This window comes from Labeo rohita, chromosome 19 (genome assembly GCF_022985175.1).
Source record: "Labeo rohita strain BAU-BD-2019 chromosome 19, IGBB_LRoh.1.0, whole genome shotgun sequence".
Taxonomy (NCBI): domain Eukaryota; kingdom Metazoa; phylum Chordata; class Actinopteri; order Cypriniformes; family Cyprinidae; genus Labeo; species Labeo rohita.
In genome coordinates, this window is record NC_066887.1 from 30,386,087 (window position 1) to 30,401,366 (window position 15,280).

At 33.5% G+C, this 15,280-nt stretch overlaps 1 protein-coding gene across 1 annotated transcript in view; it reads right to left on the reverse strand.

The window, feature by feature from the left end:
• Window positions 1-1,150: 1,150 nt before the first annotated feature.
• The window catches only part of cica (capicua transcriptional repressor a), a 29,876-nt gene continuing 15,746 nt past the window's right edge, over window positions 1,151-15,280 (reverse strand). Inside the window, exons 10-20 of the mRNA XM_051136414.1 lie at window positions 14,786-15,280; window positions 12,581-12,720; window positions 12,334-12,494; window positions 10,057-10,244; window positions 9,569-9,973; window positions 7,865-8,028; window positions 7,613-7,737; window positions 6,020-6,171; window positions 5,751-5,882; window positions 5,533-5,658; window positions 1,151-3,826 (exon numbers count right to left, since the gene is read on the reverse strand). The exon at window positions 14,786-15,280 is cut by the window's right edge and continues 364 nt beyond it. Coding sequence (XP_050992371.1) covers window positions 3,561-3,826; window positions 5,533-5,658; window positions 5,751-5,882; window positions 6,020-6,171; window positions 7,613-7,737; window positions 7,865-8,028; window positions 9,569-9,973; window positions 10,057-10,244; window positions 12,334-12,494; window positions 12,581-12,720; window positions 14,786-15,280 — 2,354 coding nt within the window. The 3' untranslated portion in view covers window positions 1,151-3,560. The remainder of the gene's footprint in view (window positions 3,827-5,532; window positions 5,659-5,750; window positions 5,883-6,019; window positions 6,172-7,612; window positions 7,738-7,864; window positions 8,029-9,568; window positions 9,974-10,056; window positions 10,245-12,333; window positions 12,495-12,580; window positions 12,721-14,785) is intronic.

The following is a 15,280-nucleotide window of genomic DNA, read 5'->3' on the forward strand; positions in this document are numbered from 1 at the left end:
GTAATGAGCTATTGTCCGTAATTAGTTATTTGTGTGTATAATAATAGGCTAATAATAATAATAATAATAATAAAGAAATACCTAAAAACAAATCATTTAAAATAAATCAAAATAAAACTCATATTAATAAAAATAGTCTGGTCTGATAAAGATAATAAATATTAAAATAGATTATAAAAATAACACCATATCGGTACGCTTTTTCAATATGCCATTATCACTTTATCATGAAGAGTTAGTTATTTGAGTATAATGATACAAATAAAAATAATAATAATGTAAAATCAATTAATATAAAACTCACATGAATAAAAAACTAATACAATATGTGAATAATAATAATAATAATAAATAATGTAAAATTAATTAATATAAAACTCATATGAATAAAAAATAAAGAAAATAATAAGCTGCTCCTTTTTACTTGTAAATAAAACTTGAGGTCTGATGAAAATAATAAATTAGATAATAAAAATAACACCATACATCACTGTGCATTTTCAATATTCCTCTAACTATATAACTTTATGTTGAACAATTAGTTATTTGTGTATAATAAAAATAATAATAATAATAATAAATAAACGAATAATGAACACGAATAAAAAACTAATAAAATAATATGCTGCTCCCTATTACTTGTAAATAAAACTTGAGGTCTGATAAAGATAATAAATATTAAAATAGATTGATAGATACAGCACATTGATATGCTTTTTCAGTATTCTTCTAACTTTATCATGAACAATTACTTATTTGTGTTTAATAATAATAATAATAATAAATAATAATATACAATTAATTAATATAAAACTTATATGAATGAAAAACAAATGAAATAAGCTGCTCCTTATTACTTGTAAATAAAACTTGAGATCTGATAAAAATAATAAATTAATCAATATGCTTTATTCTGTGTGTACGTGTGTATATAAGCATGTTGAGAACCTTATTAAACCGGAGGACTAACACAGATAAAAATAAATATTAAAATAGATTATAATAACCATGCATGTCAATATAACAGATTTAAGTTTTAATTTACAAACAAGACCAAATTCACCATAGTGACAGCATGAGCATCTAAAATGTGTAAAACATATCTAAATCATAAATCGCTCTGCGAAAAGAAGCACGCAAAACCAGAGCGTTGTGTTAGGTCTTTAATTTTTTCAATAATCTCTTGTTTAGAAATATTGCACATGGTCAACATGCCTGTTGATGAGTTTACACTCACCCTTCTCATTCTAAAACTCCTTCTCCAAAGTAAAGACAGTTTATTGGATACACAATCATAAGGTGTACACGCATACATGTGCAGGTATGTGTGTGTGTGTGCAAGCATTTGTCTGTCGCTGGAGGGGAAAAGGGGCAAGATAAATCAAGTTCAGAATTGAGTTGAATGGTTACATATGCCAGTTTCTCCTCACGCACGTCAGTAGCCACCGGTTTTCAGGCATATGCTAACAGTCTTCTAATGTAGTGCCACTGCATTTTTGGGAGGGAAAATATGAATAGCATTTGACTCGTAATGTATAAGCACATACGCTCGCACACACACAGACATTTGTATATCATGGACATATAGAAATATATAGGTATATTTATACATTTATATCGTCACACATTCAAGTGAAGACTGAGTAGCATTTTTATACTCATCACTCCTTCTCTTTCAGCAAAACCAGACGCAAGAAAGTGCTAGGTTACATTTTTTTCTTCTTTTTTTTTTTTTTTTGTTTGTTCAGTTTGGATTTCTCTCTCGATACTCATTGATTTTTTTTTCCCCCACTCTCCTTTCAATATATATATATTTTTTATTACAGCTTGTACAGTGAAAATCTATGGCACTAACAGGTCACTCATCTACTTCAAAAAAATTCCCACCCACGTCCTATTGCACCAATGAAAGAAGAGGCAGAGTAAGAAAGAGGAGATCCTGAGAAATGCCGCCCCAGCGCTGGTCTCGGGTCAGCTTTCCCTTGCGTAATCCTGATTCGAAAACATCGTCGCAGACTACAAAGCTTACCCTGACTCCAGACCAGCGCTCAAAGTGGCGCTTTCCATCAACACTTCGGTTAAAAGTCTTAAGGAGATGAGAAAACGAGGGCTTTCCTTACGGGATGTGGAAAGGGAGAATCGAACGCAATGGAACAAAGTCGTCGGTTAGTTTTTAAATATCTAAAAACAAATACTTTCCTGATTTAAATCATGGTCTAGGACCATGTATTGTGCAAACACCTGATTGAAATATAAAAAAGAAAGAAAGAAACGAGGAAAAGAACACAGAGAGAGCCTCGTGCCCACCCTCTGCCCCCCTCCCCAGCCATCACGGTAATATATATATACAGTGTACGGGGGAAAAGCCTAAGTCGGCGGCCAGAGAAGAGGAGCTTCAGCTAAGAGGCTAAAACAGAGTCTTTTTTTTCTTTTCGACATAATCGCTCCAACACTTAGATAGCTGGATTAGTCCATGCTGAAAATATTACTAGAGTAAGAAGAAGAAGAAGAAGAGAGAGGCGCAAGCTAATACAAAATAAGATATCAGTCAGTTCCACCGTTACGACACAACAACAAAACGACAAAGCATTAACTACACGTTGATTCGAAGAGGGGTAGTGTCTCTATTCGTTTGCGTCTTCTTTTTCGAGGTTAGGACAATGTTTTCTTCTCGCTTTGAGTGTGCTGTGTTGTTGTTGTTGTTGTTGTTGTTTATGCGATTGTGGCGGTCGCCGTAGCCTCTGTTTTCTGCTCCGCTGGTCTACGTGATTACTAGTCTTGAGTTTGTTGCTTCTGGGACGAAAAAGCAAAACCAAAAAAAAAACCTGTGAATTTACAGCCCGTGCTGAAGAACAGTAACAGCCGATGCATGTACCCCCGTCACGGGGGCGTGTAACATTCGCTCGAAGACCCTTCTCCTCCCCCGGCTATTGCTTTCCTCCGTCTCTCGGTCTCTAGAAATGAAAGTGCAAGCGCATTTGTACAACCCCGACCACCCCGCCCACCCGTCCCCGTTTTGGATTGAAAGTTACCGGTACCTCAAACAGTCTAATTTCTCTTCTAAAACATTCAGTCCATTCGATAAAAATCTGTGCTGGCCCCACGGAGAGGGGGCTTTACTGAGCATGTGCAGACAGGCTGGTTTGGTGCTGCCTGTGGTGCAGCATTGAAGGGCTCTAAAATTCCGACAGAGAGTGAAGCCACGCCCTAATGCAGAGGTGGACCGATGACGGCCTAACACGAGTGGCATATGCAAATGAGTGCGACCTCATGCGCTGAAGTAATAGTTCCTTGTGCAAGTCGTTAATGTGTGAAAGTGATATTATTATGTAATTGCATAAAGTGTGTGCGCGCGCATGTGTGTGTGTGTGTGTGTGTAACTGTGCATAACAACAGAACATCAACGAAGTGAACGCAATGGCAACGAAATCAGTTTTGATTAGAAACGAAGCAAAAACCACATAAGTGCTGTACTGTATATCGCCAGCGGAAATGGGTTTACACATTCCTAGAATCCATCCCTACGTTCATCTACATCCTTCCGTTCTGCTCGCCGTGCTTCATCTCGACTCCTGCGGATCGCCCGCGTCTTTCTTTGGCTCTTCCGTGGCCCTTGCCCTCTCGTCCGCTTCGGAATTCTCCCTGGCCGCTGGATTGGATGGTCCGGGAGTAGAGGCGGAGTCTGAGCTGGCCACGCCTCCCACGGTTTCAGAACTGCCGGCCGTCTGCATGATCTTCTGCCTGACCTCGCGGATCTTCAGCTGCAGGCACACCTTGCTGGGAAACGTGTCCGAGTGGCGAGCTTGGAAGGCCGCTGTGGCTTGCGCTGTAACAGAAAAAGATATGATCTGTTGTGTTTTCATTTAATGTTGGCTGTTAAAAACAAGAAAATAAATATACATAGCATTGAGTTTATATCTCACAATTGCGAGTTTGTATCTCATAATTCTGACTTTGTTTCTCACAATTCCGAATTTATATCTTACAATTCCGAGTTTATATATTGCATAATTCCGAGTTTATGTATCTCACAATTCTGAGTTTATATCTCACAATTCTGACTTTGTTTCTCACAGTTCCGAGTTTATAGCTCACAATTCCGAGTTTATAGATCTCACAATTCCGAGGTCATAAATCTCATAATTCCGAGGTTATACATCTCACAATTCCAAGTTTATAGCTCAAAATTCTGACTTTATATCTCACAATTCTGACTTTGTTTCTCACAGTTCCAAGTTTATATCTTACAATTCCGAGTTTATATCTCACAATTCCTAGTTTATATCTCACAATTCTGACTTTGTTTCTCACAGTTCCAAGTTTATATCTTACAATTCCGAGTTTATATCTCACAATTCCTAGTTTATATCTCACAATTCTAACTTTGTTTCTCACATTTCCGAGTTTATATCTCACAATTCTGACTTTGTTTCTCACAGTTCCGAGTTTATATCTTACAATTCCGAGTTTATATCTCACAATTCCTAGTTTATATCTCACAATTCTAACTTTGTTTCTCACATTTCCGAGTTTATATCTCACAATTCTGACTTTGTTTCTCACAGTTCCGAGTTTATATAGCTCACAATTCCAAAGTTATACATCTCATAATTCGAATTTATATATCTCACAATTCCGAGTTTATATCTTACAATTCCAAGTTTATAGCTCAAAATTCTGACTTTATATCTCACAATTAGGTTTATACCTCACAATTCTTACTGTTTCTCACAATTCTGACTTTATATCTCACAATTCCAAGTTTACATCTCACAATTCTGAGTTTATATATCTCACAATTCCACGTTTATAGCTCAAAATTCTGACTTTATATGTCACAATTCTGACTTTGTTTTTCACAGTTCTGAGTTTATATCTCACAATTCCAAGTTTATATCTCACAATTCTGAGTTTATATATCTCACAATTCCACGTTTATAGCTCAAAATTCTGACTTTATATGTCACAATTCTGACTTTGTTTTTCACAGTTCTGAGTTTATATCTCACAATTCCCAGTTTATATCTCACAATTCTGAGTTTATATCTTACAATTCCCAGTTTATATTTCACAGTTCTGAGTTTATATCTCACAATTCCAAGTATATAGCTCAAAATTCTGACTTTATATCTCACAATTCTTATTGTTTCTTACAATTCTGACTTTATATCTCACAATTCCAAGTTTATATCTCACAATTCTGAGTTTATATCTCACAGTTCTGACTTTGTTTCTCACAATTCCAAGTTCATATCTCACAATTCCGAGTTTATATCTCACAATTCCGAGTTTATATCTCACAATTCTGACATTGTTTCTCACAATTTCCAGTTTATATCTCACAATTCCGAATTTAAATCTCACAATTCCAAAATTATATCTCATGATTCTGAGTTTATATCTCACAATTCTGAACTGTTTCTCACAATTCCATGTTTACATCTCACAATTCTGACTTTGTTTCTCACAATTCCAAATTTACATATCGCATTTCATATCTCATATACTGGTAGATGGCTAATTTGATGTTACCTGAGGGGAAGAAGCCGTTCTCCTGAAAGAGCTGCATGACGAGCGCACGCCGCTGGTCCAACATCCTACGCAGAGAGGAAGGCGGCACGCGGTCCAACTCCTCCAAAATATGCTCGGTGTCTCCAACTGATAAACACAGATGACAAGAAAACAAAGATAAATGAGTATCTTTATGCATATGGTTATGAGACTGAGTTTAGACATAAAAATGAGCCTACCAGCCCTATCGAAGGTGAAGATGTCCCCTTCGCACTTGGCAGCACTCTTAGGCGTGTTGGGTTCTGAGCTGCAGCTGGACAAGCGACGACTCTTCCTCCTTGGTGAACTGGGGTCGTCGGTGGAGTCTAGATCTACAGAAGGGAAGAAAAGAGGATGAAAGGAGGAATCAAAATAGCAAAAGTCACTTTGGAAAAAAAGCATCTGCTAGATGCATAAATGTAAATGCAGATTTTCTGAAGGAATTTCCATATTTCTAATCTTCTCTCACCTGTAGAGTTCCTCCTCTTCTTGCGGTAGCTACCCAGTATGGCTCTAGGGGAAGTTGCTAGGCTCTGTAGATTGGGAGAGGGCAGCACGTCTTCAGGCTTGAACTCCGGCAGCTCTTTAAGACGCTCTTCAAAAGAGGAGCCAAACAACGCCCTAAAAAAAAGCAAATACAGTTGTTACAAAATTAAATAACTGACATATCAGCAGAGAAATAATGTAAAAAAAGAGAATAACTATACATAACTGCTTGTCTTATAAAATCACATAAATAGTATTTCATGAAAGACGTGAGCAGAAATGAATGGACGTGACTAACCAACGACAACCAATTTGATGTAAATGCAAAAGAATAAAGTTTGAAAGATACACAAGTACAAACAAATGTGGTGCACTACAGTCAGTTTTCCCTTTCAGGTCAAATAGCTGAAGCAAAAGGCTGGCTAAGAAAATCTCTGAAGAAAATCTTGAAGTAAGAAAAATATCGCATCTGGTTTGATGTCTAATATTTCTGAAGGTCTACTGCCACCTTGAATACTAAGATCTGTACATTTTACAGTAACGCAAGGATATTAAGTACATAACCTTGACCAGATGCTTGCAATGCACTGGCTAAAAATATAATGCACCTGCGTACATGCACATATTATGTTTTTTGGCTGCATAGTGAAATTGTTCCAATGTTTATGTCATTGGCTTTATTTATTTATTTATTTATACAACAGTTTTTTCTGGTTCTTAAATCTGATTGGATAATAAGAGTGCATTATTCAACCGATATTGGATATCATTATATACAGGGGTTGGACAGTGAAACTGAAACACCTGGGTATAGACCACAATTAGTATGGTGTTTGGCCTCCTTTTGCAGCCAATACAGCATTATTTCATCTTGGGAATGACAAATACAAGTCCTGCACAGTAGCCAGAAGGATTTTGAGCCATTCCTTTCGCAGAACAGTGGCCAGGTCACTATGTGATGTTGGTGTATGAAAACATTTCCTGACTCGCTCCTCCAAAACACCCCAAAGTGGCTCAATAATATTCAGATCTGGTGACTGTGCAGGCCATGGGAGATGTTTAACTTTACTTTCATGTTCATCAAATCACTCTTGTCACCAGTCTTGCTGTGTGTATTGGTGCATTATCATCCTAATACACGGAACCACCTTCAGGGTACAATGTTTGAGCTATTGGGTGCACAAAGTCAACCTTCACACTCTGCTCTTATTGGTGGAATGTGCGATCAGTAAAGACTGGCCGCCAGGCTGCATAAATATAGCCATGAAACCTCCAACACTATATTGGCCAGTGTTTCAGTTTCATTGTCCAACCCCTGTATATACATATATGTAAAAGAAAAAATTCAACTTTAAACCGAAAATCTTGCCTTGGCAAGTAACTGAAATAAACATGTTTACGTTGAAATGCTGCAAAATAAATTCAAGCTAAATAAAAATATAACAAATTATAAAAATAAAATAAAAACAATTAAGTATGGAAATAAAAGCTAATTAATAATAACAATATATACGATAATAGAATATAAATGGTACACTAAAAACTGCTTTCGACTGATTAGGGCAACGCCACTCACTTGTCACCAGCATCAGTGGTGTTTTTCAGTGGAGGTGGGCGGAACTTGATCTTTTTAGCTGAAGGGGGGTCAGTCTGCAAAGGAGGTGGCGGGGGGTCCAAAACAGAAGCTTCCCTGCGTCCTGCCTGGAAAAAAAAATCAAAAGGATATTAATGATGAATATTGGAATCTGAACCTGCATAGTTCAGTTTTTTTATGAGAATTGTTTGAATTTAGCAAAGTCGGTTTGTACAAATGAGAAAAGCGTTTTACCTCTCGACTCTCATCTTTGCTGTTGGTCTCAGCTTGAGTCTCCGTCTCCCCTTCCATCGCTCTTGCTCTTTCGGTTTGAGACGGGCCCCCTCCTACATCTCTCTCAGACTCTCGCTCCATTTTGCTCCCTTTCTTTCCATCTTCCTTCCCTTCGCAATGCTGACCTGTTAAACATTTTGATATTCGGTAATGCAAATGCTTGATCAATATTTAATGCAAACTGTTGTTAAAGACCTCAAAACAGCCATAATATCCTTTTAGTAGCATCTTTTTAGTATTAATGAGTAGTATAACCAGACGTTTTAATTTTTCAGGATTCCTTAATGAACAGAAAGTTCAAAAGAACAGCATTTATTTGAAATATAAATATCACAAATATCTTTATTGTCACTTATGATCAATTTAATAAGAATGAACATAAGAATTAATTTAATAATTTATTTTTAAAAATCCCACTATAAATATATATATATGTATATATATATATATATATATATATATATATATATATATATATATATATATATATATATATATATATATATATATATATATATATATATATATATATATATATATATATATATATGTATATATATATATATATATATATATATATATATATATATATATATATATATATATATATATATATATATATATATATATATAAATATAAATATATATTATATATGCTTAAAATAACTGTTTTAGATTTGAATATATTTTAAAATGTAATTTATTTCTGTGATTTCAAAGCTGAAATTACTCCAGCATCATTACTCCAGTCACATGATCCTTCAGAAATCATTCTAATATTCTGATTTGCTGCTCAAAAAAAACATATATTATTATTACAATGTTGAAAACAGCTGAGTAGAATTTTCTCAGGTTTCTTTGATGAATAGAAGAACAGCATTTATCTGAAATAGAAGCCTTTTTTAACATTATAAATGACTTTATCAATATATATATATTATATACACACACAGAGACTCCAAGCTTTTGAATGGTATAGTGTATACTGTTACAAAATGCTTTTATTTCAGATAAATGCTGATCTTTGAATCTTTCTATTCAACAAAGTATCCTGAGAAATATGTACTCTACTGTTTTAAATATTGATAATAATAATAAAAAATGTTTCTTGAACAGCAAATCAGCATATTATAATGATTTCTGAAAGATCATGTGACACTGAAGACTGGAGTAATGATGCTGAAAATTTAGTTTTGATCACAGGAATAAATTACATTTTAAAATATATTCAAATAGAAAACGGTTATTTTAAATAGTAAAATTATTTCAAAATTTTACTGTTTTTGCTGTACTTTGAATCAAATAAATGCAGGCTTGGTGAGCAGAAGAAACTTCTTTAAAAAAAAAACATTACAATTTTTTTGACTGGTAGTGTATATATATAAAAAGAGTTTTTTTTTTTTGAACAAATGTATTACGTTAAATAATTAACACTTTATTTTACAATGTTCTAGTTACATGTTACATGTACTTACTTTAGTAATAGCAGTAAATTATGCATAATTATATGCAATTAACTATAAACCAAACCCTATTTCTAAGCCTAACCTTACAATAAGCACATGTTGTTAATTATTACTCATTACCTGAATGTATAATTTCACTGTAACAAGGACACACCTTAAGTATAACCAAATTTACAACTGTTTATGAGGTTACATTTACCTTTATGTGTGTGTGATGTACAGCTGGGTTGCACCGATTCCTCCAAACCACTAGGTGGCGTGTGATGTCCATCCTTTGACACCACCAGGTCTCTCTGTTTCTCCATCTCCTTCCTAGATTCTGGTCCTCTCTCGTTTTCCATGTGCATGTTTACCTGAGACTGCAGCAGCGCGTCTGTTTGCGCGGCCACGGCTAAGGAAGTCTTCGCTTGAGGCGTTGAGGATGATGCCGGAATTGATGTGGAACTTGCTGTGCTCTGTGGCACGGCTGTCACTGACACAACTCCTCCGGCTAAGCTGACGCTGGGGTAAATGGCGGTCACCAGTTGACGGGTGCCCGTCGAGGCTTGTGAAGCTTGTGACAGTCCGCTCGGGGGCGGACATGGAGCCAGGAGAGGTGGCTGACCTGCGGTAGAAATTTGATGATGTTTGTCATGCAGTGTTAAATATGTCTTGGTGGTTTACAGAAGTGTCAGTTATAACACTCACTTGCAACAATAGGTTGAACCAAGGCCTGACCGGCTGGAGCAATTGCAGTGAAGCCAAGGGTCGCCACTGGAGATTGCAAAAAAGATGGACCCGCAGGTGACGGGGTCTGCTGGGTGGAAGAGACTGCAGGTGTTGAACCCAGTGGCAAAGGAGCCGCAACTCCAGGAGTTGATGGGACGTATGTGATCCTGAGCACCAAAAGAACAGCAGAAAGTTAAGTTTGAGTCGCAGAGATTTTTCCAAGTAAGACAAGTACCTGGATCTTTCTTAAAACTCCTGTCAAAGAAACAAACTCTTAAACCAAACTACTAAAATCAGAGGATGAACGAATAATAGAATTAACAGAATTTTTACACCATTGTTTTAGTTAGTTTATTATTAAAGTTTATTTAGTTTAAATTATTATTAAAGATTATTATTAAAATCTTCATTATCAGTGACAAAAACGTTGACTTTTTCAACTTTCAACATATTTGTCAGTCATTTTCTTTTTGTTTGGTGCCCATGATTTAAAAAAATATATGAAACCAAATATTTAAATTAAAAATGACCAAATATAAAATATATATAAATTATTAAATATGTATAGACTCTATAGAAGATTACTGTTATTTTTTTAATGGTATGTTTTCAGTAAAATCTTTTGTCAACTAACATATTTCTCAGTAATATTCTCATTGTTTGGTGCGAATGATAAAAAAAGTAATATTTAGTAAAACTTAAAATTAATTAAAAAAAAAAAACACAAATTAACAAATAAATTATGAAATATCTAGAATATAAAGATTTTTGAAAGAAAACATTATTAGTGCATTGTTATTTTTTTACAGTATGTTTTCAGTAAAATCCTTTTATAGTCATAATTATGCATCTTTTTCATCTCATCTTAAAAACGTTTGTCAGCTAACATATTTGTCAGTAATTTTCTTATCATTTGGTGCCCACGATTAAAAAAGAAAAAAATTAATGGAACCTAAAATTAAAAATGACCAAATGTCAAATATATATAAATGATCAAACATATAGACTACATAGAAGATTACTGTTATTTTTTTAACAGCATGTTTTCAGTAAAATCCTTTTATAGTCAAAGTTATGCATCTTTTTCATCTCATCTTAAAAAAGTATATTTGTCAGTATTTTTCTTACTATTTGGCACCCATGCTTACAAGTTAAAACATTTGATAAAATCAAAAATGTATTAAAAGTGTACAAAAGTAAAATATATAAATTATAACACATATAAAATATATAGAAGATTTGTGCCTTCTTAAAACATTATTAGTGCATTTTTTTTACAGTGTGTCTTCAGTCAAATCAATTTATAGTCATAATTATGCATAATTTTCATCTCATCTTAAAAAACTGTCAACTAATATATTTGTCAGTAATTTTGTAAATGCCTGATTAAAAATTAAAATATTTAATAAATCAAAATGTAATTAAAAACGAACAAAAAAAAAAAAAAATATATATATATATATATATATATATATATATATATATATATATATATATATATATATATATACATATACATACACACACACACACACACCAATTATAAATATATAGAAGATTTATTAAAATACATTTATTAAAATGTATTAAAATATTATTAGTTCATTGTTATGTTTTTACAGGATGTTTTCAATAAAATCCTTTTACAGTCGCAATTATGCATCATAAAAACATTTGTCAACTAACATATTTGTCAGTAATTTTCTTATCATTTGATGCCCATGATTAAAAATGTAAATATTTAATAAAATCACAAATTAATTACAAATGAACAAAAATGAAATATTCATAAATTATAAAATGCATAGAATATATTTTTGCTTTCTTAAAACATTGTTAGTGTTAAATCTTGCAGTGTTATTTTGTAACCATATGACAGTATTAACCGTACGTTTTCAGTAAAATCCTTTAATTATAATCCTAGTTAGGCATCTTTTTTAATTTCATCTTAAAAACTTGTCAACTAACATATTTAGTCATTTTCTTATCATTTAGTGCCCATGATTAACATGTATTCCATATATATATATATGGCAAAAAATCTTCTACATTTTTATAATATGAAAGAATACAAAGATTTTTGTCTTCTAAAAACAAACAGTGTTAGTACAATCGTTAAATCAGATGTTGTTCGAAGACCAACAAGGATGTTGATCCAGGAACATTTCCTACTTGGCACAGAAGGTTAGACTGTGTTATTTTTCAATGCTCAGATGTCTGGCAGCGGTTTTAAAGAGACAGTGGGCAGTAAAGTACCTTGTAGGTGGTGGCGTCAAGAGCACCGTCTGAGTAGGGGTGGGCCCAGGGGCCATGACAGTCGCTGTTGGCATAGAGACAGGAAACGAGCTGCCGGTATGCATTGATCCTCCAGGATGCACATTTGTTTGGACCACAGGCATTGGTGCAATCTGAATGATCTGGAAAGCAAAGAAGCGCATGAATCCGACACATCTGTTGTAAATGCAATAAATGTTTTTCGGGATAGTAACTCAAGCCAATTTACCTTGCTTCCTGGTTGAGTCCCATTTTGAACAGGAAGAGGTGGACCCACCAGGGAAATTGGCTGCGGAGGTGTAGATCCTGTTCCGACAGTTGCCATGGGAACCAACATCTTGCTCTGCAAGACTGGGGACTGCGCTTGAACTGTGCAAAGAGATGAAAAGGACTGATATAGTAGAGACCCAGAATAGACTTGATAAACTAATTTCCCCAACACTGTGTGCACAATCCTGATCCTTGTCAGGCTTGGGAAACCTCATTAAATCTGTTGGAAAGCATCAGTAAAGCTCACATTCCCACGGATACGGACACATCAAAAAATTTATAGGGTTCCCACATGTTTTGAAACGAATTTCACTGAATTGTTCATGAATGAGTCATTCGTGAAGTGGTTCGACTGAGTCACTGAAAAGAACCAATTCACTCATATTGTTTTACACAAAATACAATATCTAGTCCAGTCATTCACAACCAGAGCTTTTGCTCTGTTAAACCTCTCAAACAGAAACTTGAAAATATTAGGGCTGTCCAAAGGTTTTTTTGTTTTGTTTTTTTTTTTTTTTAAATTAAACTCAGTTTTTTTTATTTATGCATTTATTTTATTATTTTTCATTATTTTTTCATTATTACATTATTTTTGAGCACCAAATCTGGATATTAGAATGATTTCTAATGTGATTTCATTACAGAAATAATTTACATTTTAAAATATATTCAAATAGCGAATGTATTTTAAATTATAATTACACCATTAAATTGTATAATAATTTTTATAATTATGTGTAATAATATTTCAATTTCAATTATTTACTATATTTTTATCAAATAAATGTAGCCTTGGTGAGAATAATATATTAAAGCATTAAAAAAAATCTTACTGACCACAAATTTTGAACAGTATCTTACACAAATCAAGTCATTTTTTTTTTATTAAATTAAAATTCATGTACGTTACTTAATATAAAAATGTGCATGAATTTAAGGATTTGAATAATTTTCATAATTCTTACAAGCTATAAAAGGCTTCTTTTTAAAATAATTCAAAAATTAATTAAATTATTAATTAATTAAATAATAAAAAACTACCCTGGCCACAAACTTTGAACAGTATGTTGCAGAAATCAAGTAAAAGAGAGAACATTAAATAAAAAATCATGTATGTTACTTAATATAAATATGTGCGTGAATTTTAAGATTTGATTAATTTCCATAATTCTTACAGGCTATAAAAGGCTTCTTTCGAAAATTAAATAAATAAATAATTAAATAAATAAAATAATTAAAAAAAAATCTTCCTGACCACAAACTTTGAATAGTATGTTACAAAAATCAAGTAATTTTTATAAAGAGAGAAAATGAAATTAAAATTAATGTGTTACTTAATATAAAAATGTGTGTGAATTTTAAGGTTTGATTAATTTCCATTCTTACAGGCTATAAAATGTTTCTTTGTAAAATTAAAAAGAAAAAAAAAAAAGAAATTAAATCATTAAAAAAAAATCTTACTGATCACAAACTTTAAATGGTACATTACACAAATCAAGTAATTAATTTAGAGAGAAAATTCATTTAAAATTTGTGTATGTGACTTACTATACAAATGTCCAAGAATTTTACAATTTTATTAATTTCCATAATTCTTACAGGCTATAAAAGGCTTCTTTCTCAAATTAAATTATAAAAAAAAAAAAAAAAAAAAAAAAATCTTACTGACCGGAAACTTTAAACATTATGTTACACAAATCAAGTAATTTTTTAAAAAAGGGAAATTTAAATTAAAATTCATGTATGTTACTTACAATAAAAATGTAATAAAAATGATTTTAAGATTTGATTAATTTCCATAATTCTTACAGGCTACAAAAGGCTTTTTTCTAAAATTTAAAAAAAAAAAAAAAAAAAAAAAATAAATTAAAAAAAAAAAATCTTACTGACCACAAACTTTGAACGGTATGTTACACAAATCAAGTAAAAAAAAAAAAAGAAACATTAAATTAAATTAAAATTAATTGATGTTACTTAATATAATAATGTGCATGAATTTTAAGATTTGATTAATTTCCATAATTTTAACAGGCCTTTGTAAAAACAAAAATTTGTTAAAAAAACAAAAAAACAAAAAAAATCAATTTCAAAAACTGTGGGAACCCTGAATTTAATTTTCGTGCGTCCGATTTCTTTACCCCAATTTAACTACCCCAAATCTCACCTCCACCTCCCGGGCTGACTCCTCCCACTGCTGGAACTGAAGCATATCTTATTCCTTGCCCCGCCCCTGAATGTACACCATTGGCCAGGGTCACATGGGTGGGTGCAGCACTGGGCAAGGTAAGGACGCTGGAGGTCTGCTGGGAGGAGGGACTGTTGGGATTGGCAGTTGCAGGCAGAGTTGGAAGGATGTACTGCACCTGCGTCACGGGTTTCCCGCCACTAGGGGGCGTGATGGAGGCAGCAGGGAGGAACTGGTGATGAAGCAGGGGAAGGGGTACTGCACCGTTACTAGCGGCTCCATTGCATGGAGTAGCCTGGGGTGGGGTGATGAGCTGAACGGTGGGTTGGTTTGGGAAGGTTCCTCCCAGGACTAGGCCAGCTACTAAGCTTCCTTGCCCATTAGGTTTTGGAGAAGAGGAGGGAAAGTACCCACCTCCTCCAGCTCCGCCAGCACCGATCAGTAGCTTGGGCTTCCCGTCTGGAGGTAGGGTCC